The sequence below is a fragment of the Ceratotherium simum genome, chromosome 6 (genome assembly GCF_057802395.1).
Source record: "Ceratotherium simum simum isolate JZ-2026a chromosome 6, ASM5780239v1, whole genome shotgun sequence".
Classification (NCBI taxonomy): Eukaryota; Metazoa; Chordata; class Mammalia; order Perissodactyla; family Rhinocerotidae; genus Ceratotherium; species Ceratotherium simum.
In genome coordinates, this window is record NC_141905.1 from 32,690,797 (window position 1) to 32,715,505 (window position 24,709).

At 37.4% G+C, this 24,709-nt stretch overlaps 1 protein-coding gene across 5 annotated transcripts in view; it reads left to right on the forward strand.

The window, feature by feature from the left end:
* Positions 1-24,709, forward strand: part of DNA2 (DNA replication helicase/nuclease 2) — a 50,947-nt gene that overhangs the window by 19,028 nt on the left and 7,210 nt on the right. For 3 of the 5 annotated variants that reach the window (XM_087432119.1, XM_087432120.1, XM_087432122.1), the window contains 10 exons: positions 2,992-3,211; positions 7,453-7,570; positions 8,105-8,270; positions 9,726-9,920; positions 13,029-13,259; positions 16,513-16,629; positions 16,704-16,813; positions 17,346-17,455; positions 18,434-18,658; positions 24,447-24,640. In XM_087432119.1, coding sequence (XP_087288245.1) covers positions 2,992-3,211; positions 7,453-7,570; positions 8,105-8,270; positions 9,726-9,920; positions 13,029-13,259; positions 16,513-16,629; positions 16,704-16,813; positions 17,346-17,455; positions 18,434-18,658; positions 24,447-24,640 — 1,686 coding nt within the window. The remainder of the gene's footprint in view (positions 1-2,991; positions 3,212-7,452; positions 7,571-8,104; positions 8,271-9,725; positions 9,921-13,028; positions 13,260-16,512; positions 16,630-16,703; positions 16,814-17,345; positions 17,456-18,433; positions 18,659-24,446; positions 24,641-24,709) is intronic. The other 2 variants (XM_087432121.1, XM_087432123.1) reach the window with 1 other exon arrangement.

Sequence of the window (24,709 nt, forward strand, 5' to 3'; positions counted from 1 at the left end):
CATGGCTCAGTGGTTAAGTGCGCACGCTCTGCTGCTGGCAGGCCGGGTTCGGATCCCGGGTGCACACTGACGCACCGCTTCTCTGGCCATGCTGAGGCCGTGTCCCACATACAGCAAGGATGTGCAGCTATGACATACAACTATCTACTGGGGCTTTGGGGGGAAAAAAATTTACTTGTTTCTGCAGTGATAAGCTGCATTTTCTCATAGACTCCTGGACTTACCTATTCAGCAAGCATGTATTACATGCTGTCTCTGTGCCCAGGATCATGCTAGTTACTGGTGTTACAGCGAGTCTACAGCCTTCCAAGAACTCGGTGCATTAGTGGTAGTTGAAAACATAGAAGTGGAGGGGTTGCTGAGAGGAAACATATGGGGCAACAGAAGGGGCATGGAACCCTGGGAGGTAACTGTGTATGAGGACAGAGGGAGAAAGTAGAATCCGTCGAAGGAGGCTTAGGGTGGACCAGCAAGAGACTGGGTAGCCTGGAAGAAGTGTGTCATAGAAGCCAAGGAAAAGGTGGGATTCAGAGTCATCTTTGACCTGAGACGAATTTTTGAGATCAAGTCCTAGATTTCAAATTAGGAAATTGAGGTCCAGAGAGGTGGTTTGACCTGAGACGAATTTTTGAGATCAAGTGTTAGATTTCAAATTAGGAAATTGAGGTCCAGAGAGGTGGTTTGACCTGAGACGAATTTTTGAGATCAAGTCCTAGATTTCAAATTAGGAAATTGAGGTCCAGAGAGGTGGTGTGACTTGTCCAGGTTTTACATGAAAAACCAGTGGGAGAGCTGAGCCTAGAATAAGGAATCTCTTGTTTCCAAGCCCAGTGTTCTCATCTTTATGTTTTGGTATAAGACTTTTCTTTGTTTCAGTTATTTCCGATGGAATCTTCTTAAGCTTTTTTTTTTTGTGTGTGAGGAGATCAACCCTGTGCTAACATCTGCCAATCCTCCTCTTTTTTTGCTGAGAAAGACTGGCCCTGGGCTAACATCCGTGCCCATCTTCGTCCACTTTATGTGGGATGCCGCCACAGCATGGCCTGCCAAGCAGTGCGTCAGTGCACGCCCGGGATCCAAACCGGCAAACCCTGGGCCACCGCAGCGGAGCGTGCGCGCTTAACCACTTGCGCCACCAGGCCAGCCCCGTGATGGAATCTTCTTTTTGTCTGTCTGTAAAGGAGGCACTCCTCCGTACTTAGCTTGCATCGTTTTCCCAGCAGCTTATAGCTAGTCTGTAAAAAATAAATAACTTGAGACTTTAAAGCAGAGGGTGAGACATTTAAAAGCCATTTAAAGAGGCAACCTTTGTCACCCATAAGTAATAAATGTATATTTTCATCATCTTCTTGATGCTATAGTCTCCATCAGATGGTTCTCAAAGGAGTTTTACAGCGTTATGTTGATTAAAATCATAGTAGTTAAGTTGAAATACTTGTTCCACAGATCTAGGTCTAAAATCATATTACTTCTTTTTCTAGGGGAATGAATTTTAGTAGCAATGTTAAAAATTTCATTACCTATCATCTTTTAAGTATACATGTGATACTTTATAAATTTTTTGCTTTATTTTATATAATATTTGAATACATATCATGATCAAATAACATTTGGTGAGAGAAAACAGATTAATATTTAAGAAATTTCAGGTAAGTGTGACTTCCCTGAATTCCTCTATTGTCTTTTTTGAAGGTTGCAGAAGTATACATATATTCCTGGAGATTATACTTGAAGCATCCTGAAACAGATTTAAGAAAAAAAATTGCTGAAGATAGTATTCTTTTTCTTAGAAAATATTCTCATTTGTTCAGAAATAGCTGCTGATCAAAAAAACGTGAAATTAGTAAACTGAAGTCAACTAAATCATGTATTCTAACAGCCAGAATTCTTATACTTTTTGAATCTTGATTTTTATATGATATATGTTTTATTACCAGAAAATTTATCCTTTTCATGTAAGATTTCCATTAGATTTAATATTTTATATGGCTTTGAGTCTAAATAGGATTAATAAATAAAAACTCTTAACTGACTTTTCTTCTACAGAATAACTTACTGCTCTGAAAATGAGTAAATCTTAGATAAGAGAAGTGTAAGTGGCTTTAAAAGTTATTTTCATCTCTTCCAATTGCTTCAACATTTACATATTCCTTTTTTTCTTCCTTCCTGTGCTCTTGGCTTATTTAACAGTTAAGATATTAAAATCAGAACCTCTTTTTTAATATGAAAAACAATGTTGAGTACTTAGTTTTAAATATTGATGGTGACAGAGATGGATCCATTTAATGATTAAGTGAAGAAAATAATGAGTAAGCGTAGGAGCTCATGACTCCTCTGAGGATTGTCAGGGGGGTGTAGGGATGATGTGTTGGATGTTCAAGCCCCACGCTGCATAGATAATGGAGAAAGACAGCTCATTCTTCTGCATTTTAATATGGTGTTACATGAAGGAACACATCCCTTGCTACCTAGAGTGCAACCACATGCAAGCTATTGTGTATTAATCTGTGTAATAATTGTATATCAGAATACTCAGATTGGTATTTTGGCTCCAGCAGTCCAAGTGGTGAGACTGTTGTAGTAATCTAGGCCTGAGGAAATAAAGGCCTGAGTTAGGAAGATTGTAATAGGAATGAACTGAAAGAGACAGATGATAAATATTAAGAAAATTTAAATTACATGAGTTACAGCCTACAAGACAGTGGTTCTGAAACCTGAGCGTGCATCAGAGTCAGTTGGAGGATTTGTTAAATTGCTAGGCCTTACCTAGAGTTTCTGACTGAGCAGGTCTGGAGTGGGGGCCTGAGAATTTGCATTTGTAACAAGTTCCCAGGCGATGCTGATGCTACTTGTCCAGGAACCGCACTTTGAGAATCGCTGTTATAATGATACGTAGACTCTTTCCCATTCCCGCATTCTCTGTATGCAATAGAGTCAATGCCAACAGATGAGAAATGAGCTAAGTGTTCTAATTGTTTTTTTTTTTTTTAGGCCAAGTGATGGTAGTAGCAATAATTCAACATGTAATATTGAGGTCGTAAATGCGCTGGATATTGAAGAAAGCATTTGGTCCCCTAGGTTTGGATTGAAGGGCAAAATAGATGTTACAGTTGGTGTGAAAATACATCGAGGGTGTAAAACGAAATATAAGATAATGCCACTGGAACTTAAAACTGGCAAAGAATCAAATTCTATTGAACACCGTAGTCAGGTAAATCTTAATAAGAAAATTGTCAGAATGTTTAATATATTTTAAAATGTAGTCTGCTTTATATATTTTGGTTTAATTCAGGTAATTTTTATTTGTTTCCTGTAGTACTTTTCAATTTGTGATACATCCAGAGTACTCAGTTTGTTTTATAAATGTATACATGGTTGCAGCAGAAAGTTTTCTCCAGCAAAGAAATACAACAGCTGAACCAGTGTTGCCAAATTTATGCTGCCAAACTAAACAGATGCTCCTAAAAAAGGAATTTCTTGGCGATGTACAGGGGGAAGGGAAAGCCAAGTATATTTGGAGATTTTATGATGCACATTACCCTGTTAAAGTTTCTGAAAAATCTTAAAGTAATACGATTTGTTTTAGCTGTGTTTAACCTAATGTTTCCTAAAGCTAATTTACCATGGAGCTATTTTTTTCACGTAACATCTACATAGGATACTCTTTAGGAAACATCAGTATAAATTTATTCTTTTATTTCCGACCTTTACTCTGATTTTATTGATGTTTACCTAAAATGAAATAAGGGCCGTGTCTTATCGTTATGTTAAATTCAAGTTTTTTATCATCTTTTCTTCTCTTTGATAAATATAATAATCTTGTGTTGTCCTTCAAAAGTATCTGAAATTTATATTCATTATAGTGACTTAAATCAAGGTATTTAACATAAAGTTCTATTTTGTTTTCTGAATATTTCCATTCCCTCTGCCCATTTCCACATTGGCAGTCTGATGTGTGTTCTAGACACTTTTTTTTTTTGTGAGGAAGATCAGCCCTGAGCTAACATCCATGCCAATCCTCCTCTTTTTGCTGAGGAAGACCGGCCCTGAGCTAACATCTATTGCCAATCCTCCTCCTTTTTTTTCCCTTTTTCTCCCCAAAGCCCCGGTAGATAGTTGTATGTCATAGTTGCACATCCTTCTAGTTGCTGTATGTGGGACACTGCCTCCGCATGGCCCGACACGCGGTGCGTTGGTGTGCGCCCAGGATCCGAACCCGGGCCGCCAGTATCCGAGCGTGAGCAGTTAACTGCTAAGCCACGGGGCCGGCCCCTCTAGACACTTTTAAATCAGCAAAGATAAGACTAGAAGATAGTAATATTATTGTGTTTTTATGGTATAGTATGTATTAAGGGAATAAATAATATAACGAATAACAGCATTTGTAATATAACTCAAATTTTCTTTGGCCCTTGGAATTTCACATATTATTTCAGGAGATTTTATATAAAATAAGATTCAATTTCAAAATACTGAATTGTAGAATCAGGGATTGAAGAGTCTTTCTCTTATTAAGTGTTTCTTGGCGTTCTTAATTGTGTACCAGACACCAGAGGTTTTCGTGAAAGCTTTTCAGTTTGGGAATGAACAGTAAGGCAACCTTGTTGTTTCAGCTACTATTGGGTTCACAGGTATTCGAGGTGGAGGGAAAAATAGGTTTCCCCTGTTAGAAGACTTGAATTTTCACTTGGGTAATACAGAAATGGCTGAGATTATCAACTAAAGAGTTAGCTAGATGACAGCCCTGAAGAAGGAGAATCATGCCAAGATAGAAGAAAACCTATTTTTGAAGTCAGAGATGTGAAGAAATGTGTTCTGTGTATGTGCAACTGAAAATTTTTTACTTATTTATTTATTTTTTAATTTTATTTATTTATTTTTCCCCCAAAGCACCAGTAGATAGTTGTATGTCATAGCTGCACATCCTTCTAGTTGCTGTATGTGGGACACGGCCTCAGCATGGCCGGAGAAGCGGTGCGTCGGTGCGCACCCGGGATCCGACCCCGGGCTGCCAGTAGCAGAGCGCGCGCACTTAACCGCTAAGCCACAGGGCCGGCCCTTTACTTATTTTTTTTTGGACAAGTTTGAAATCACTTTAGAATGCGAAAAGAAAGAAATATAGAAGCATTTCACATCTAAAGTGGTCTAGATTCAAAGACTTGTCCTTTTTAAGGTTGCTGCTCTAAGTTGTAGTGCCTTCAAGGCAAAGAATATTACTGTGTTTAATTTTCTTCAGTTGGAACTTTCATCTTTGCAAGAAGAGAAGCTGCACAAAGAACTTTGAGAATAAAATAATACTTCTTGTATTAAAAAAATGAGGAAATTTACTAGAGCAAAGCTCAAACAAAAATATTGGAGTTTATATTGCATATTCATTGTGCAGGAAACAAGGAGACGTTAAAGAATTAATTATAGTAATTCATTGAGTTATATAGGTATTGGAGATGAGGAAAGAAATAGATTTCCCCTCTTAGAAGATTTGACTTTTCCGCTCTGGTAGTACAGAAAAAGCTTAAGTTATAAACTACCTTCAATTAGGAAGATGTTTATAAGTGGATTGTATTCCAGTTCTTTTGTAAGTCAGTAATTTGGCATTTGAAACATATTTTCTAAAAGAAAAATATTATATGGAGCTGTGATCCCTAAACCAGCTCACAAAAACCTATTAACTTGTGATACAGTTGAATTATACTAATATTGTAAACTTTTAATGCAACTTCCTTCTATCATAATATTAAGGGAATTTCATTTCAGACATTTTTCCCGCCTAGTAAGTCCCAGAAGCAGAGTCCTTTGTACCTCTTCCTTCTGCTTCAGTTCCCATGGAGTAAAAAACTTAACATGGAAGGACCATTAGTTTTGGAGGACTGCTTCAGTCCACAGCCCCAAGGCTCTACCCTTGTCATTTATGAGTTCACTTTAATTTTAAGAAGTTTTATTTGGTACCTTTGCTGTATAAGGGACCACAAGTAGGGTGCTTTTAAGAAGACCTCCCAAAACGTGCTTCATAGGCTCAGATGTTGAAGCAATGCCCTTTGTAAAAGTCTTTTGTATACAGTTGAATTTAGGATATCAAGCTAAAATATCAGACTTTGGGATGATTGTTTCATGAGACTGAACGTTTCTGCATTTTACTTTGTAGATATTTGGGGTTACTGTGAGTATTTCTGTAAATGTTTTGAACATTGAGGTATCTGGGATTGTATTTTCTTGAAAAATTTATATTAGGATTATTATGTTATTTATATTAGGATTTCTTCTATATTTCTGTTACATTTATTAGTTGCATAGGCACCACTATTTTTGATAGGAGCAAAAGAACAAAAATCAATTGAATTTAATGTATTTTTGTTTTTTGTAAGCCTGTCTTGGGCACTTAATGATGAGTTTATAGATATAATTAATATTTATACTGCAAGTATACTTTTTGCCTTCTATAAATTAATCATTATATTTTAAATATAGCTTAGAAAACAAGAATATAATTATAATTTGACATTATACTTAGGCATGTTAATTATAATTACTGGTCTTGGTATTTTGGAATTTTATGATTTCAAGACTGGGCCTTCATAAATCATTTAATATTTTAATCTTGGAGATCATTTGGAAAACAATTCGGCTTGTTGTTAGGTTGTATATGACTCTAACTAAATGAGTTGCTCTTGTTGCTAAGGTATTTTCATGAATTAAAGGAGCTGTTTCTGGGCTGGCCCCGTGGCTTAGCGGTTGAGTGTGCGCGCTCTGCTGCTGGCGGCCCGGGTTCGGATCTCGGGCGTGCACCGACGCACCGCTTCTCTGGCCATGCTGAGGCCACGTCCCACATACAGCAACTAGAAGGGTGTGCAGCTATGACATACAACTATCTACTGGGGCTTTGGGGGAAAAATAAATGAATAAATAAAATTAAAAAAAAAAAAGGAGCTGTTTCTAACTTGTCTTAGATGGTTTTTCTGAAGAGCAGCACATAAACTTAATGCAGTTAATGATGCTTCATGCTCTGGAAAAAACAGTAAACTCTGTAGAGTTAGTCTCATTTAGTTGTCACAGTAACTATGACATAAATAATATGCATTTTAATGTTTAGTTCACTTATTTTAAACAGGGAAAATAGTGTCTAAAGACTGTTAACTTGAAAATGTAAAACATAGTTTGATTAATTTCCCTCTTTAATTTATTGGAAACCTAAATATTTACTAAGAAAAGTTCTAAATATTTTTTTTTGTCTATGTAAAACTGAGAAGCAAAAATTATGTTTGTTTCATGGAAATTAAATATCTGACATTGAGTTTATTGTGTTACCTTTGCTAATTTGGCTCATGTTATTTTCAAAATGGAAATAGCTTAATTGACCTTTTGACTTTAAAATTACAATATGTATTGATTGCAAAAGATGTATGGAGATACAGAAAGTTGAAGTTTTATTTGACAAAATGTACAACGTTTTTACAGCTTGTTCTGTACACACTGCTAAGCCAAGAGAGAAGAGCTGACCCAGAGGCCGGCCTGCTCCTCTACCTGAAGACTGGCCAGATGTACCCTGTGCCTGCCAAACATCTTGATAAAAGAGGTTGAGCTGTTTTCTCTCAATTTTACTTCTCTGGATTTTGTTTGTTTTTTCTTCAGCTTTTTGTGATACATATTTATACCTGACAATCGCTCGCTGCACTTGCTAGGCCTAAGACAAGTTGTAATTTGTAGTTTTGGTATTTTTTAAAAGAAATTTTAACAAAATACTGTATAGTTGAAAACATTAACCTTTTAAAATTTTATTATACAAAACTTTATTTTAAACTTTCTATCTTATATTTGAGACATTCTAGATAGCTATATTTATCTTGGCATTCAGCTAATAAAACACCAACTTCACAATATTTACTAGTTATGAGATACGTGATTATTTAAAGAACTTACTAAGTAAACAAAAATTGAAGGAAATATACCAAAATGTTAACAGTGGTTATTCTAGTGAAGTGGGAAATACGAATGTTTTTCTTTACTTTTTTTATGTTTTTAAATCTAAAGTTTCACTTATATGATGGAATAGATATATAATAAATATCTCTTAATTCTTTAAAAACACCTGCCCTTTTTTTCCCCATAGAATTATTAAGGCTAAGAAACCAGATGGCATTTTCTTTGTTTCACCGAATTAGCAAATCTGCTACTGAGAAGGAGAAGACAAAGCTTGCTCCTTTGCCACAAATAATTGAGGAACAGCAAACCTGTAAATATTGTTCCCAAATAGGCAACTGTGCTCTTTATAGCAGGTAAACACACGGTCTTCCCAAAGTATTAATTCCAGTTAAGTATGCACTCAACTCAAAGTGATTTAACATTGTTGGCTGATCTGGCATTGATGAGTTCACTTTAGTTATTTTTCTTTGTGTATAGTAGTTCTAAAATGAAAGGAATAGGAAAAAAAAAGCACAGTTATTTCATATTTTATAACAAGCCTATTTCCTTGGGGAATAATAGAATGCTTTTTAAACTTTTTTCCAAAATTTTAATCTTTTTTCTTGTAGTTTCTGGGGAAATGAAATAATTTTAGGACTTATGGAATCTGGTTAAGAAAGATGTAGTATGGGCGTTTTGAATACAGTACAACTTTTCTTAAATGATGTTTCAAGAAGTGTTCCATTTCTTAGTTGCTAGTTTAATTTCAGGCCTTTTGTAGTTAAAAACAGAGAAATTGGTTCTTTCAGATTGACACTTTGATATGATCCGATGGACTCCTCTTGTTTATGTATGTCTATTTTTGTACATATGGGAGGTTTATTAACTGTCTTATAAACAGTCATATACATTTATACCTTCATAGGCCAATGAAAGTTTTGAAGGACACAAAAAAGTAGTTGGATGTAAGTACAGACTGGGAAACAAGATCAAATCAAAACTAAAGTTCTAATTCAGCCTGAAAATTCACATAAAGGACTTTTTTTTTTTAAATTTTATTTATTTATTTTTCCCTCAAAGCCCCAGTAGATAGTTGTATGTCATAGCTGCACATCCTTCTAGTTGCTGTACGTGGGACGCGGCCTCAGCATGGCCAGAGAAGCAGTGCATCGGTGCGCGCCCGGGATCCGAACCCGGGCCGCCAGTAGCGGAGTGCGCGCACTTAACCGCTAAGCCACGGGGCCGGCCCTAAAGGACTTTTAAATGTCTTGTATCAAAGGATCTCTTAATGGCAGAGGACCGTGAACCATGGGAAGTCTGGGCCTATAGTACAAGCACATCTTTTTTAAAATCTTGTCTTATTCTCAATGTTTTATATGCTATTCTATAGCATACTTGTTTCTATATGAAAATTTAAAAATCAGTATTAAGCAAAATTGATTCTCCACACAGTTCTTCATGTTTTTATGTTGACTTTCTTATGGCACAGAGCTGGATGTACAAATACTGTGATTTTGGGAAGTACAGTCACACAAAAAACCAAAACTTGCTACATATAAGAATAAAGGCTAGAGTATACCAAACTTAAGAAGTTGTTAGTGGGGTAGTCATTGAAGGCAAAATAATGCCGTTTTGAATTTCTTATATATTTTGTTTTGTAAAAAGCCATTTGGCTTATGAAATGTTGAAATGCCTTATAAAGAAAGTTAGGGGCTAGGTTATAAGTTATGATGATCATTATGTACGTGTACTTATTTTAGAAATACCTCATTTCCTAGCCAGCCAGTGAAATGCTTTATAACATCTCTGACTTGGAGCTTTATCTTTAGAGCAGTTGAACAGCAGATGGATGACAGTTCAGTCCCGATTGGCATGCTGCCCAAAATAAAAGAAGAAACTCAGCATCTGAAGCCTACACACTTAGAGTATTTCAGTCTTTGGTGTCTAATGTTAACCCTGGAGTCACAATCAAAGGATGATAAAAAGAATCACCAAAATATATGGTTAATGCCTGCTTCAGAAATGTAAGTGATCCATTTAATACGTAATAGAACTTCAGTAATTCGGATTAGTTAATGGGATGGCATTTGGAATTCATGACAAATACAGGTAATGTAGCAAGTTAAAGACATGCCTTTCATTTATTCATGTCAACTCCAGATGTCTGTCAATGAATTGTTTCGAAGTGGAGCATCACTGTTAGTTATTTTCAGTAGGTTAGATATGCCTCAAGAAATTTTATTTTAAAAATTATTAGTAAATCCTTTTTCATCAGTGAAAAGAATATAAACTTGAGTATATCATAAGGTGAATTTTAGCATATTGGTAGAGTGCAAATTAATGAAGTTTTAATCATTTAAATACTAGTATTTTAAAAGTTTATGTTTTTAGTAAGTTTTGATACAGATTCAAATTTTCTGAAGTTGGTCAGTCTTGTATTTTGTGAGATCTATTTTTTTTTTTATTGCGGTAACATTGGTTTATAACATTATATAAATTTAAGGTGTACATCGTTATATTTTTAAAGATTTTTTTTTTTTTTTAAAGATTTTTATTTATTTATTTTTTCCCCCCAAAGCCCCAGTAGATAGTTGTGTGTCATAGCTGCACATCCTTCTAGTTGCTGTATGTGGGACGCGGCCTCAGCATGGCCGGAGAAGCAGCGCGTCGGTGCGAGCCCGGGATCCGAACCCGGGTCGCCAGCAGTGGAGCGCGCTCACTTAACCACCAAGCCACGGGGCCGGCCCCAACATCGTTATATTTTGATTTCTGTGTAGATTATATCATGTTTACCCCCCAAAGACTAATTACAATCCATCACCACACACATGTCCCTAATTGTCCCTTTCACCCCTCTCCCTCCCCCCTTCCCCTCTGGTAACCACTAATCTAATCTCTGTCTCTATGTGATTGTTTGTTGTTGTTTTTTTTTTTTTTTTTTTTTTTAAATTTAATGGAATTTCCACATTTCATTTATATTTATTTATTTTTTCCCCCAAAGCCCCAGCAGATAGTTGTATGTCATAGCTGCACATCCTTCTAGTTGCTGTATGTGGGACGCGGCCTCAGCATGGCCGGAGAAGCGGTTCCTCGGTGCACGCCCGGGATCCGAACCCGGGCCGCCAGCAGCAGAGCGCGCGCACTTAACCGCTAAGCCACGGGGCCGGCCCTGTTGTTTTTATCTTCTGCTATGAGTGTGATCATACCGTGTTTGACTTTCTCCCTCTGACTTATTTCACTTAGCATAATACCCTCAAGGTCCATCCAAGTTGTCACAAATGGCCGGATTTCATTGTTTCTTATGGCTGAGTAGTATTCCATTATGTATATATACCACATCTGCTTTATCCATTCCTCCCTTTATCCATTCGGCACCTAGGTTGCTTCCAAGCCTTGGCTATTGTGAATAATGCTGCAGTGAACATAAGGGTGCATGTGTCTTTATGCATTTGTGTTATCATGTTCTTTGGATAAATACCCAGTAGTGGAATAGCTGGGTCATATAGTAGTTCTATTCTTAATTTTTTTGAGGAATCTCCATACTGTTTTCCATAGTGGCTGCACCAGTAGTTTATGAGAGTTCCCTTCTCTCTACATCCTCTCCAACACTTGTTGTTTCCTGTCTTGTTAATTATAGCCAAAACTACTACTCATTGTAGTTTTGGTTGTGAGATCCACTTTTCACAAGTTACTTGTAAAGTTGTATTTTTATATATCTTTGCATAGTATTTTTCTTTATGTAACATTTAGTTGCTTTTGATCCGTTTATTTCTTTCCAGGATGAATATTGATAATAATCTGACTTTAGAAATAATTGGATCGTTATTTCCTTAGTGCTAGACTTTAACACAAGGAAACATTACACGGAGAAAGTATAAGTAGTTTTTGATAGGCTACATAAGTACAGTGAATATGTCAAGTGTACGTGCCAGCGAGCTTCTGAAGTTGTATGGTATTTAATAGTAGTGCCTGAGAGGTTGTAAATGCTTAATGCTTATTTCTTAGAAGCAGCGGAATTATCACTTTGCTTGCCATTATTTTAATAACGATAATTATAAATTCTCTTGTGACCACTAAGGAAATGGGTTACTGTTTTCTTCGCATCAGGTTCAGGAACAGGTTATTAGAGTTTGTCTTCCGTAATGTTACGTGTGTCAACACAGGAGGTGGGGGTATCATTCAAGGATCAAAGTGCTGATGCTTACATCATTCAGAGATCCCTGCCTGTGGGTGCAACAAGGGAGGTGCTCCCTAGCATTTAACTAGAGGTCTATTGGTGAGAGGTTATTTTAAAACTAATAGAGAGGGGCCAGCCCCATTGCTTAGCGGTTAAGTGCACGAGCTCCGCTACTGGCGGCCCAGGTTCGGATCCCGGTAGCGCACGGACGCACCACTTCTCTGGCCATGCTGGGGGTCGTCCCACATACAGCAACTAGAAGGGTATGCAACTATGACATACAACTATCTACTGGGGCTTTGGGGAGAAAAAGGGGAAAAAAAGGAGGAGGATTGGCAATAGATTAACTCAGGGCTGGTCTTCCTCAGCAAAAAGAGGAGGATTAGCATGGATGTTAGCTCAGGGCTGATCTTCCTCACACACACAAAAAATAAATAAAAAAATAAAACTAATAGAGAGAATGTTTCCTTAGCATTTCTTTTTTCTTTTCTTTTTTTTTTTTTGTGAGGAAGATCAGCCCTGAGCTAACATCCATGCTAATCCTCCTCTTTTTGCTGAGAAAGACCGGCTCTGAGCTAACATCTATTGCCAATCCTCCTCCTTTTTTTTTTTTCCCCAAAGCCCCAGTAGATAGTTGTATGTCATAGTTGCACATCCTTCTAGTTGCTGTATGTGGGACGCGGCCTCAGCATGGCTGGAGAAGCGGTGCGTCAGTGTGCGCCTGGGATCCAAAACCGGGCCGCCAGTAGCGGAGCACGCGCACTTAACCGCTAAGCCACGCGGATCCAGCATTTCTAACACTTTAGTATAGATTGTGGAAAATGTAGAAATGACAGTCTCAGTATTAGCGTTAGAGTTTCCAGGAGTCAGATAAACAAGTAAATTGTGGAAAAATGCAAATACAGTATTTGTATGTGTGATGTAAATGGAAGCTTTCTCTTTCTTTCTTTCATAGGGAGGAGAGTGGCAGCTGCATTGGAAACCTGATTAGAACAGAACACGTGAGAACAGTTTGTGATGGACAGTATTTACATAATTTCCAGCGTAAAAATGGTGCCATACCTATCACAAATCTAATGGCAGGTGACAGAATTATTTTAAGTGGAGAAGAGAGAACACTGTTTGCTTTGTCTAGGGGATATGTGAAGGAGATTAACATGACAACAGTAACCTGTTTATTAGACAGGTAATGAAACCTTCCTTTTTTGCAGGGTGGGCAGGTAATAGCTTTATTGATATATAAATCACATACCATATAGTTCATTCATTTAAAGTGTACAGTTCAGTGGTTTTTAGTACATGCACACAGTTATGCAATCATCACCAAAATCAATTTTAGAACATTTTCAGCACTCCAGAAAGAAACTCTGTACCCTTCAGCAGTCACTCCCCCAGCTCTCGGTAATCACCAGTTTCCTTTCTGTCTCTATAGAGTTGCCTGTTCTGAACATTTCGTATAAGTGGGATTGTACAATATGTGGTCTTTTGTGACTGGCTTTTTTCACTTAGCATACTGTTTTTGAGGTTCATCTTTGTGTAGTAGCATATATCAGTACTTCATTCCTTTTTTGAAAAAATGGAGGTAAAATTCACATAACATTAAATTGACCAGTAACCATTTTAAAACGTACAGTTCAATGCCATTTAGTACATTCACAGTATTGTGCAAGCAGCACTTCTATCTAGTTCCAAGACGTTTCATCACCTTGGAAGGAAACGTCGTACCCGTTAAGTAATCACTCCCTTCTCCCCTCTCCCTCCAGCCCCTGGCAACAGCTAATCTGCTTTCTGTCTCTGTAGATTTATCTATTCTGGATATTTCATCTAAGTAGAACCATAAAGTATGTGACATTTTTGTCTGGCTTCTTTGACTTAGCATAATATTTATGAGGTTTATCCACACTTCAGCATTTATCAGTACCTCATTCCTTTTTATGGCTGAATATTCCGTTATGTACATAGACCACATTTGGTTCATTCCATTCACCAGCTGATGGACGTGTGAGTTGTTTCCACTTTTTGGATGTTATGGCTAGTGTTGCTATAAATATTCACATATAAATTTTTATATGAACATATTTTTATTTCCCTTTGTATGTATCTAGTATTGGAATTGCTGGGTCATGTGCTAATTTTGTGTTTAACATTTTGAGAAAGTACCAAACTGCTAACCTTTTGTTTAGTACTTTATGTTCCATAGTGCTGCTGTGGACATAATCTTATCTAATTCTCACAGCTGTGTGTACAGCAGGCAGAATAAACACCCTGTGTTAGCTATAAAGCTTATTTCTCCTTCTTAGCACTCTCAGCACTCAGCATTTCATTCTTTTTTTTTTTTAAGAAAAATTTTTTTCATTTATTATTGTTATATAAAGTATATTTATCTCAATTAATACAAAGTAAGTTGATTTAAAGAAATTTTTTTGTGTGTGTGTGAGGAAGATCAGCCCTGAGCTAACATCCATGCTAATCCTCCTCTTTTTTTGCTGAGGAAGACTGGCTCTGAGCTAACGTCTATTGCCAATCCTCCTCCCTTTTTTTTTCCCCAAAGCCCCAGTAGATAGTTGTATGTCATAGTTGCACATCCTTCTAGTTGCCGTACATGGGACGCGGCCTCAGCATGGCTGGAGAAGCGGTGTGTCAGTGCACGCCCGGGATCCGAACCCGGGCTGCCAGTAGCAGAGCGCGCACACTTAACTGCTAAGCCACAGGGCTGGCCCCGAAAAATATTAAGTAAATAGAATAGTTGGTATGATAATTTGTGGTAGAGACTAATATCCATGTTTACCAATATCCATATTCCCCTCTTCCTGCACCCCCAACGTTCCTTGCATTTAAGTGCAGGCATGTGTCACCGTTTCTTAATGGGTGGAGATCAGCAGTTGGGATGCAGTGACCTCTGGGTAACTGCAGTGGAAATGTCTAGGCTTGTTCTCTGCCCCTCAGTAAGCCCAGTTAAGCTATAACCAACCCTAGTCTGAGTTTCATGATATGAGAGTGTGAGCCATAATATTTCTCTTGTCTGTTAGGATTCCGTGCAGTCCCTTACAGTACTTATTTAGTGCCTACCATGTATTAGGTGCTTTGCAAATCCTTGAGGAATTTATAGTCTCGTGGGGATACAGATATATAAACATATTTTCAGACTAACATGACAAGTGTTTGAATTGATGGGAACACAGAGAAGAGGCATTTAACCCAATTTTAGGAGGCTCAGGGAAGGCTCTTTGAAAGAGGTCATTCTGGATCTTCATCCTGTGGATTAATAAGTTAGCCTGATGAAGCAGTGTGAGAAGAGTATACAGGACAGGGAACATGATGCGTGAAGGCATGATGGTGTGATAGAGTATGAAGCAGAGTAATCAGGAAAATGCAGGCAATTATTTCTGAAATGTAAAAGATAAGGGAGTGATGGGAGAGATCAGGTCATAGAAGGTCGTATACACGTGTTAAGAAGTTTTGACTTATAATATTCAGCTGTATTAAAGAATTTGAAACAGAAGAATGATAATCAGATTTGCATTTTTCTGTAGATACATTGTAGAGAATAGAGTTAATTAATGGAAGCAAAACTGAAAGCAAAGAAACCAGGAGACTGTTATAGTGGCCCAGGCTAGAGGTGACTGAGGGCAAGGTAGTTTTGGCAGAGAGGATGAAATAACTTTGAGAAGTATTGAGAAAGTAAAATTGGCTGGCATTTGGATCCCAGTTGCATATGTGGGTTGGGAAAAGGATGAAGGAGAGTGAAGGATCGAGCTGCAGTGTAGGTACAAGTGCCATTAACTAAGATCAGGACCACAGAAGGAGGATCTGGTTCAGTAGGGACGAAGACTTGTTCAGTTTTGAATGTATTGAGCTTTCATATCCTGGGTTTTAACCAAGTGGAAGGATCTTACTGCCTGCTGGATATCCAAACCTGAAGCTTGGGTGAGGAACCCGGTGGGAGAGGAATGTGAGGTTAGGCCTGAAGATGTAGATTTGGGATTTAGAGCCATATGAGGGCATGGGACCCAAGGGGAAATGACAAGAAAGAGCAGTACAGAGGACTAGGGAAGGGACCCTAGGGAATGCCAGGGTTTTAGGGGCTGATAGAGGAGTGGGAGAAGGCCTCAGGAAAGAGACCTGTACTCCAGGCTGGAGGAGGGAAAGCCGTGTGCTCAGCATCCTTCTGTGGTGGTGAGTCCAGGTTAAATTGCAAGGCCAAGTGAATTGTCAGCAGATGTGGTAGGTTCCTCATTGCTAACTGCTTTGACCTTTGTGCCTTGTGCCCTCCCCTTCTCCCTTTTCCTGCCAATCCAGGGCAAGTATGAATTAGGGGCTGGTAATCATTTTAATAGCTATTCTGGCCCCTTTACTCTTAACAGACAGCAACGTATTTCTTATACAGACCAACTATGTTAAATGAAAAACATTCATGTACATTTGTTTTGCTGTTTTAGGAACTTGTCAGTACTCCCGGAATCAACTTTGTTCAGATTGGACCAGGAAGAAAAAAGTTGTGATATTGATACCCCGTTAGGAAATCTTTCTAAATTGATGGAAAACACTCATGCCAGGTTTGTAACACTGAATTAATCTGAATTTTACCCCATTTTCCTAAGGAATATTACTAAAAGCATTTTTTTTTCAGCCAAAAACTTCGAGATTTAATCATTGACTTTCGCGAACCTCAGTTTATATCCTACCTCAGTTCTGTTCTTCCACATGATGCAAAGGATACAGTTGCCAGCATTCTAAAAGGTATGCTGTAATCAGCATGTCTGCTTCCATTAATTTTTCTTGATTCTCTTTATAATTTAATCTAAAGTGTAGTTTGGTGTTTTAATAATTTATTAAACGTGCAATTATATTCTTTAAACGAAGTCTCTTTGGAAGTAGTTTACATATATCCTTTCACACATTACATTTTCTTACTTTGAAAAGATGTATTGGGGCCAGCCCTGTGGCTTGGTGGTTAAGTGCGCGCGCTGTGATGCTGGTGGCCCGGGTTCGGATCCCGGGTGCGCATCGAGGCACCACTTCTCCGTCCATCCTGAGGCCGAGTCCCACATACAGCAACTAGAAGGATGTGCAGCTATGACATACAACTATCTACTGGGGCTTTGGGGGGAAAAAATAAAATAAATAAAATCTTTAAAAAAAAAAAAAAAAAAAAAAAGAAAAGATGTATTGAAGAACAGACTTGAATAGAGACTGTTTTTCTTATAAAATAGTTAATTTCCTCATTGAAATTCAATACTCTTTTTCCCACTGTTTTTAAATTTAAATGTAGGTTTGAACAAGCCTCAGAGGCAAGCAATGAAAAAGGTACTCCTTTCCAAAGACTACACCCTCATCGTGGGTATGCCTGGGACAGGAAAAACAACTACAATCTGTACTCTTGTAAGTTTATTATTCTTTTGCTTAGAAACTAAATGTTTAAATCAGCTTCTACTCAGTTCAGGGAATTGATGTTTGATATCAAAAGGGCTCAATTTTAAATCCAAATGCCTTTATTTCAAATTAACCTTTTAGAATGACATGAGAAATGGAAGAGCTAAATCACAAATAGTTGTAATCATGCTGTACATTTCTTGCATTTAGGATTGTCTAAGATCTCTTTCTGTTGGTGGTATATGTATCGTTGCATGTTTTCCTTCTCTTTAAAAAATGATAAATTAGGGGCCGGCCCTGTGGCTTAGCGGTTAAGTGCGCGCGCTCCGCTATTGGCAGCCTGGGTTCGGATCCCAGGCGCGCACCAATGCACCACTTGTCTGACCATGTTGAGGCCGCGTGCCACATACAGCAACTAGAAAGATGTGCAACTATGACATACAACTATCTACTGGGGCTTTGGGGAGAAAAAGGGAAAAAAAAAAAAAAGGAGGAGGATTGGCAACAGATATTAGCTCAGGGGCGGTCTTCCTCAGCAAAAAGAGGAGAATTAGCATGGATGTTAGGTCAGGGCTGATCTTGCTCATAAAAAAAAAAAAAAAAAGAATAAAAAATGATAAATTATACAGAGGCAGTTGAAATAGATTTTTCTTGGATTTTTTTTCATGTCAGTAAATTTTTGAGCAGTCTTAGAATAATCAAAATGATGGTAGCAAATATTTATTGATTGATACTGTGTGCAGGCACTACTCAAAGTTTATATGTATTCAGTTTCATTATCACTAATATATTATGAACATATCATTAGTAACAGGTCATGTAATTTTCATAAAACATTTTGGCTTTATAATTTAAAAAAAATTACTTGGCTCAGCTCTTAGATATGCTTCCTATTGTTTTCTAATTCTATTTGAAAAATATAAGCGTGTTAAAAATTATCTGGAATCAAAAGTAATGACTGTTTTCCTTTCTTTTATTCATTATTAGGTAAGAATTCTCTATGCCTGTGGTTTTAGTGTTTTGTTGACCAGCTATACACACTCTGCTGTCGACAATATTCTTTTGAAGTTGGCGAAGTTTAAAATAGGATTTTTGCGCTTGGGTCAAACTCAGAAGGTACATCCAGATATCCAGAAATTTACAGAGGAGGAAATTTGTAGATCAAAGTCCATTAAATCCTTAGCCCTTCTAGAAGATCTCTACAGCAGTCAAGTAAGTACAATTATTGTATAATAATACTGACAGTAATTTCTGTAGCCAGAATGAGGGGAGAAATGGCACTCTGGGAAATTCAGTTGCAATGACCAAATTTGCATGTGATTGATTTATATAAATCACAGGACCAATTTATTAATTTATAGTTTGCTGTTTGCTTCTGAACTGAGGTTTCTGGTTTATTATTCAGGGCTCCCATCTTCTAGTTTAAAATATCCTAGTAAAGAAAAACTGTTTCTTTCTACTCCCAGCACTTCTGACACTAACTACTGGAGTTAGTGTAGACCTCACAGGTTAAGGGTTCAGTCCCACAAGACTGCCTCCCCACTTCCGTTCTCAATTGCAAGTCCAGGCCTCCTGTGCTGCTGAATAACCAGCTATAAATTGGGGTTCCCGTGATGCCCTCCTTAGATTCAATAATTTGCTGGAATGGCTCACAAAACTCAAAAAAGTGCTTTACTTACTATTACTGGATGTATTATATAGGATACAATTCAGGAACAGCCAAATGGAAGAGATGCATAGGGTAAGGTAGGTGGAAAGGGGCATGGAGCTTCTTTGCTCTCGCCAGGTGAACCACTGCCCCAGCACCATGATGTGTTCACCAACCCGGAAGCTCTTTGAACCCCTTTGTTTAGGTTTTTTATGGAGATCCCATCATGTAGGTATGCTTGATTAAATCATTGGCCAGTGATAATTTGTCTAATCCCCAGCCCCTTTCCCCTTCCTGGAGGTGGAGGGGTGGGGATGGGACTGAAAGTTCTAACTCTATAATCACGTGGTTGGTTCCTCTGACAGTCAGCTCCCATCTTCTCTCATTAGTGTAAACTCTGGTTTGGTTGAAAGGGGCTTATTATGAATATCAGAAGGTGTTCCTCTTACCCTTATCACTCAGGAAATTTCAAGGGTTTTAGGAGCTCTGTGCCAAGAACCAGGAGGAAGACCAAATATATATTTCTTATTATATTACAGTATCACACCTAGAAATATACTAATACATAATCAAGATTTTTTTAGTGAGTTTGAATTAGAAGCAGTGGTACATGAACAGTCTTGTGATAGGTGTTTCAAGGCTTTGATATAGAACCTAATTTTTTTTTATTATTTACTGTCTGTGTGTATTTTTACTGGGAAGTCTTACCTGATATTTTTGTCTTTTTAAAAAAATCATCTAAGTTAGATTTAATAGGCTCTTCCTTCAACTCCTTGGTCTAATATCTATACCAGTTATTGAAAATTTTTGAAGTGGCTAAGATTTATGTCTGATTGACTTTTTTTAAATTAAACTTTTTATTTTGAGATAATTATAGATTTACATCCAGAGTTGTAAGAAAATAATACAGAGAGATGTTTAGCCTTTGACCAATTTTTGCAAAACTGTAGTGAAATATCACCACCAGGATGTTGACAGTGATACTGACACAGTCTAGATACAGAGTAGTTCCATTACCGCAAGAATCACTCGTGTTGCACTTTTATAACTACACCCATTTCTTTCCTGCCCCATCCCCTCCTTAAACCCTGATAACCTCTTATGTGTTCTCCATTTCTACAATTTTGTCATTTCAAGAATGTTACATAAATGGAATCATGCAGTATGTAACCTTTTGGGATTGGTGTTTTTTACTTAGCCTAATACTCTGGAGATTCAGATTGTTGCGTGTATCAATAGTTTGTTCCTTTTTATTGGTGAGTATTCTTCCATTGTATGAATGTACCACAGTTTGTTTAACCATTCAACCACTGAAAAACATCTGGATTGTTTCCAGTTTTTGGCTATTATGAGTAAAGCAGCAATAGACATTCATGTACAAGGTTTTGTGTAAACATAAGTCTTCATTTCTCTGGGATAAATAAATGCTCAGGGGTGCAATTTTTGGGTCATTTGGTAGTTCCATGTTTAGTTTTTAAAAAATTTATCAAACTGTTTTCCAAAGCAGTTGTAACCAGCAATGTATGAGTGATCCTTGTCAGCATTTGGTGGTGTTACTATTTTTCATTTTGGACATTCTGATAGGTATATAGTGATACCTCATTGTGATTTTAATTTGCATTTCCCTAATGGGGAATGATGTTTTCATGTGCTTGTTTGCTATCTATATATCCTCTTCAGTAAAATGTCTCTTCGTGTCTGTTGCCTATTTGGATTTTTAAAAAAATTTTTTACTGTTGAGTTTTGAGAGTTCTTTATATATTCTAGGTATTAGTCCTTTATTGAATATGTAATTTTTCGATATTTTCTCCGACTCTGTAGCTTGTTTTTTCATCCTCCTCACAGGGTCTTTTGCAGCAGAAAAAGTTTTAATTTTGATGAAGTCCAGTATATAAATTTTTTACTTTTATGCATCTGGTGTCAAGTCTAAGAACTCTGTCTAGCTCTAGATGCTGCAAGTTTCTCCTGTGTTTTTTTCCTAAGAGTTTTATGCTTTTACATTTAAGTCTGTGACCATTTTGAGTTTACTTTTGTATAAGGTGTGAGATTTAGGTCAAGGTTCATTTTTTCCACCTATAGATGTCCAATTGCCATGGCACCACTTCTTAAAAAATCTTTTATTTCTCCATTGAATTGCTTTTGCACCTGGGTTAAAAAAATCCATTGGGTATATTTGAGTGATGCAAAAATTCTCAACAATATACTCACAGACTGAATTCAGCAGCATTTTAAAAGGTTTATACACCATGAACAGTGGGATTTATTCCCGTGACGCAAGAATCATTCAACAAATGAAAGTCAATCAGTGTGATACTCCATCCTTTCACTATTACCATGCTTATATCATTAAATTTGAAGTGACTTCCTTGTGGATAGCATATAGCTGGGTTATCTTTTTTATCCACTTTGCCAGTTTCTGTCTTTTAATTGGTGCCTTTTTTTTTTTTTAATTTTGATGTAGTCCATTTTGTCTTTTTTTTTTTTTTTTTTGCGAGGAAAATCAGCCCGGAGCTAAGATCCATGCTAATCCTCCTCTTTTTGCTGAGGAAGACCAGCTCTGAGCTAACATTTATTGCAAATCCTCCTCCTTTTTTTCCCCAAAGCCCCAGTAGATAGTTGTATGTCATAGTTGCACATCCTTCTAGTTGTTGTATGTGGGACGCGGCCTCAGCATGGCCGGAGAAGCGGTGCGTCGGTGCACTCCCGGGATCCGAACCCGGGCCGCCAGTAGCAGAGCACACGCACTTAACTGCTAAGCCACAGGGCTGGCCCTAATTGGTGTCTTTTAATCCTGGACTTTTAAAATGTACATAGTATATAGACCATTTACATTTATCATAATTATTGATACATGTTAGGGCTTAAGTCTGCTATTTTATTTTTTGTTTTCTCTGTTTTTTTGCTGTTCTGTTTTCTTTTTCCTGTAGCCTATGGATTACTTGAACATTTTTTAGAATTCCATTTTGATTTATCTATAGTGGTTTTGCATGTATCACTTTGAATAGCTTTTTTAGCAGTTGCTCTGTTGCTCTAGGTATTACATTATATATACATAACTTATAGTCTATTGATGTTGTCATTTTACTAGTGCAAGTGAAGTTAGAAACCTTACCTCCATTTATGTTCCTTTATCTTCCCCTGTTTATAATTGTCTTAAATATTTCTTCTACATATATTTAGAACTACATCAGATTGTGTTATAATTTTTGCTTCAAACATAATTTGGAGGAGATAGAAAGTCTATTGTATTTATTCATATTTTTGCTTACTATATTCTTTCTTACTTCCTGAGGCTCCTCCTGGGACTTCTTTCCTTGGAAAGTTCCAAGTTTCCGTCTTTTATCACTTCCTTTCTGTTTAGAGAACTTCCTTTCTGTTTAGAGAACTTCCTTTATCCATTCTTTTAGGGTGATAGGTCAGCTGGCAACAGATTCTCTCACATTTCCTTCAATGTGAGAATGTGTCGATTTCCACTTCATTCCTGAAGAATAGTTTTGTTAGTTATAAGATTCTGGGTAAATAATTCTTTTAGTACCGCAAAAATATTCTGCCACTTCCTTCTGACTTCTGTGGTTTCTGATGAGAAATATGTTGACGTTTGAATTAGAATGTTTTTCCCCTATAGTGGTGTTTTCTTGGGCTGCTTTCCAGATTTTTTCTTTTCTTTAGTTTTTAGAATTTTAATTATGATATGTCTTATACTGGATTTTTTTAAATTTATCATGTTTGGCATTTTCTCAGCTTATTGAATTTATAGATTTAATGTCTCTTGCCAAACTTGGGACATTTTTAGCTATGATTTCTTCTAGTACTGTTTCAGCCCCTCCCTCTTTTCTCCTTGTAAGACTGTGAAGACTCAAATGTTAGATCTTTTATGTTCCACAGGTCTGTGAAGCTGTGTTCGTTTTTCTTTCAGTCTATTTTCTCTCTGTTATTCAGGCCGTATCATTTCTGTTTTTCTATGTCTCTGTTCACTGATCCTTTCCTCTGTCCCCTGCTGTTGAGCCTGTTCTGTGATTTTTTTAATTTTGGTTATTGTATTTTCCATTCTAAAATTTCCGCTTGGTTCCTCTTTTATCTTCTATTTCTCTGCCAAGACTTTCTATTTTGTTGAGACTTTGGTTTTTCATTTGATTTCAGTGTGTTCATAACTGCTCACTGAAACATTTTTATCATGGCTGCTTTCAATCTTTGTCATGTAATTCTAACATCTCTGTCATCTTGGTGTTGGCATCTATTGATTGTCTTTTTTTCATTTCGTGTGAGATTTTCTTGGTTCTGTGTATGACAAGTTATTTTTGATGAAACCTGAACATTTCTCTACTATGTCATTTAAAACTTCTGTTTTAGCCGGCTTCTTGTGACGCTACTCTGGTAGGGCAAGAGGCTATAGCCACTTCATTACTGCCAGGTGGGAGGTGAAGTCCAGGTTCACCACTCGGCCTCTTTTAACACAAGGTGGGGGGCTCCTCCTTACTGCTAGATAGGGGTGGATGTCTAGGCTTCCCATGTGGTCTCTGCTGACGTTGCAGGGTGGGAGCTTGTTACCAGCCAGCAGGGATGAGAGTCCTGGCTCCCTACTTCGCCTTCTCTGACACCACCTTGGTAGAGTATTGAGGTGCCTTATTACAGTCTCGGGAAAGTGGAAGTCTAGGCTCCCCACTTGGCCTTTGCTGGCATCGGTGGGGGGTGAGGCCACAGTATTTTCTGTAATGTTTGGCTAGAGTAGAGCGGTTATTGTCTGAAAGTTTTCTGTCTGCTAGGCTTTCCCTTTCCTCTTCCTTTGGCTTTTGTTGGACCTTTTTTTGATGTGCATCCATTGGCGTTCCTGGGTCACTAGCTTCTTCAAGCTCCAAATCTGGGATATATGAAGAAAAAAGAAAACCCAGGGAACCAACTATTGTGCTGTTCCCCAGGTCCCAAGGTCCCTAGCTGGCCTACCTTTTCTCCACCTTTCAGAGTCCTTATGTTTGTTTTATGTATAATGTCCAGGGTTTTTAGTTATCCTTTGTGGGATGAGTAAGGAAAAGTGCGCCGTCTTCCCAGACGTGAGGTCCTGGTTGACGTTTAAAAAGAAAATTTATTGACTTACTGCCTCTTGAATGTTTCAGATTCCATTTGGAAATACCCAAATTTAAGAATTGTTGTAGTGTCTGGAAAACTTACTTGATTTTTTTCAATTTGTAATAAAAAACTAAAAATATTTTGCATGCTATAAATGTTTCAGAATTAAATAATATTGGAGGATTCTGTTGTAGGGGACAAAAAACTTTTTTTGATCTTTTAATTTCAAAAATGGGAAAAACAAGTTCTATTTCTTAGACATTAAATAAGCGATCTCTTTGTTTTTAGCTTGTAGTTGCAACAACATGTATGGGAATAAACCATCCAATATTTTCTCGTAAAATTTTTGATTTTTGTATTGTGGATGAAGCCTCTCAAATTTGCCAACCAATTTGCCTAGGACCACTTTTTTTTTCACGGAGATTTGTGTTGGTGGGGGATCATCAGCAGCTTCCTCCCCTGGTGCTAAACCGTGAAGCAAGGTAAGCAGACATTGAAGTTCTAATTATTTATTTATTTATTTATTTTTTGGTGAGGAGGACCAGCCCTGA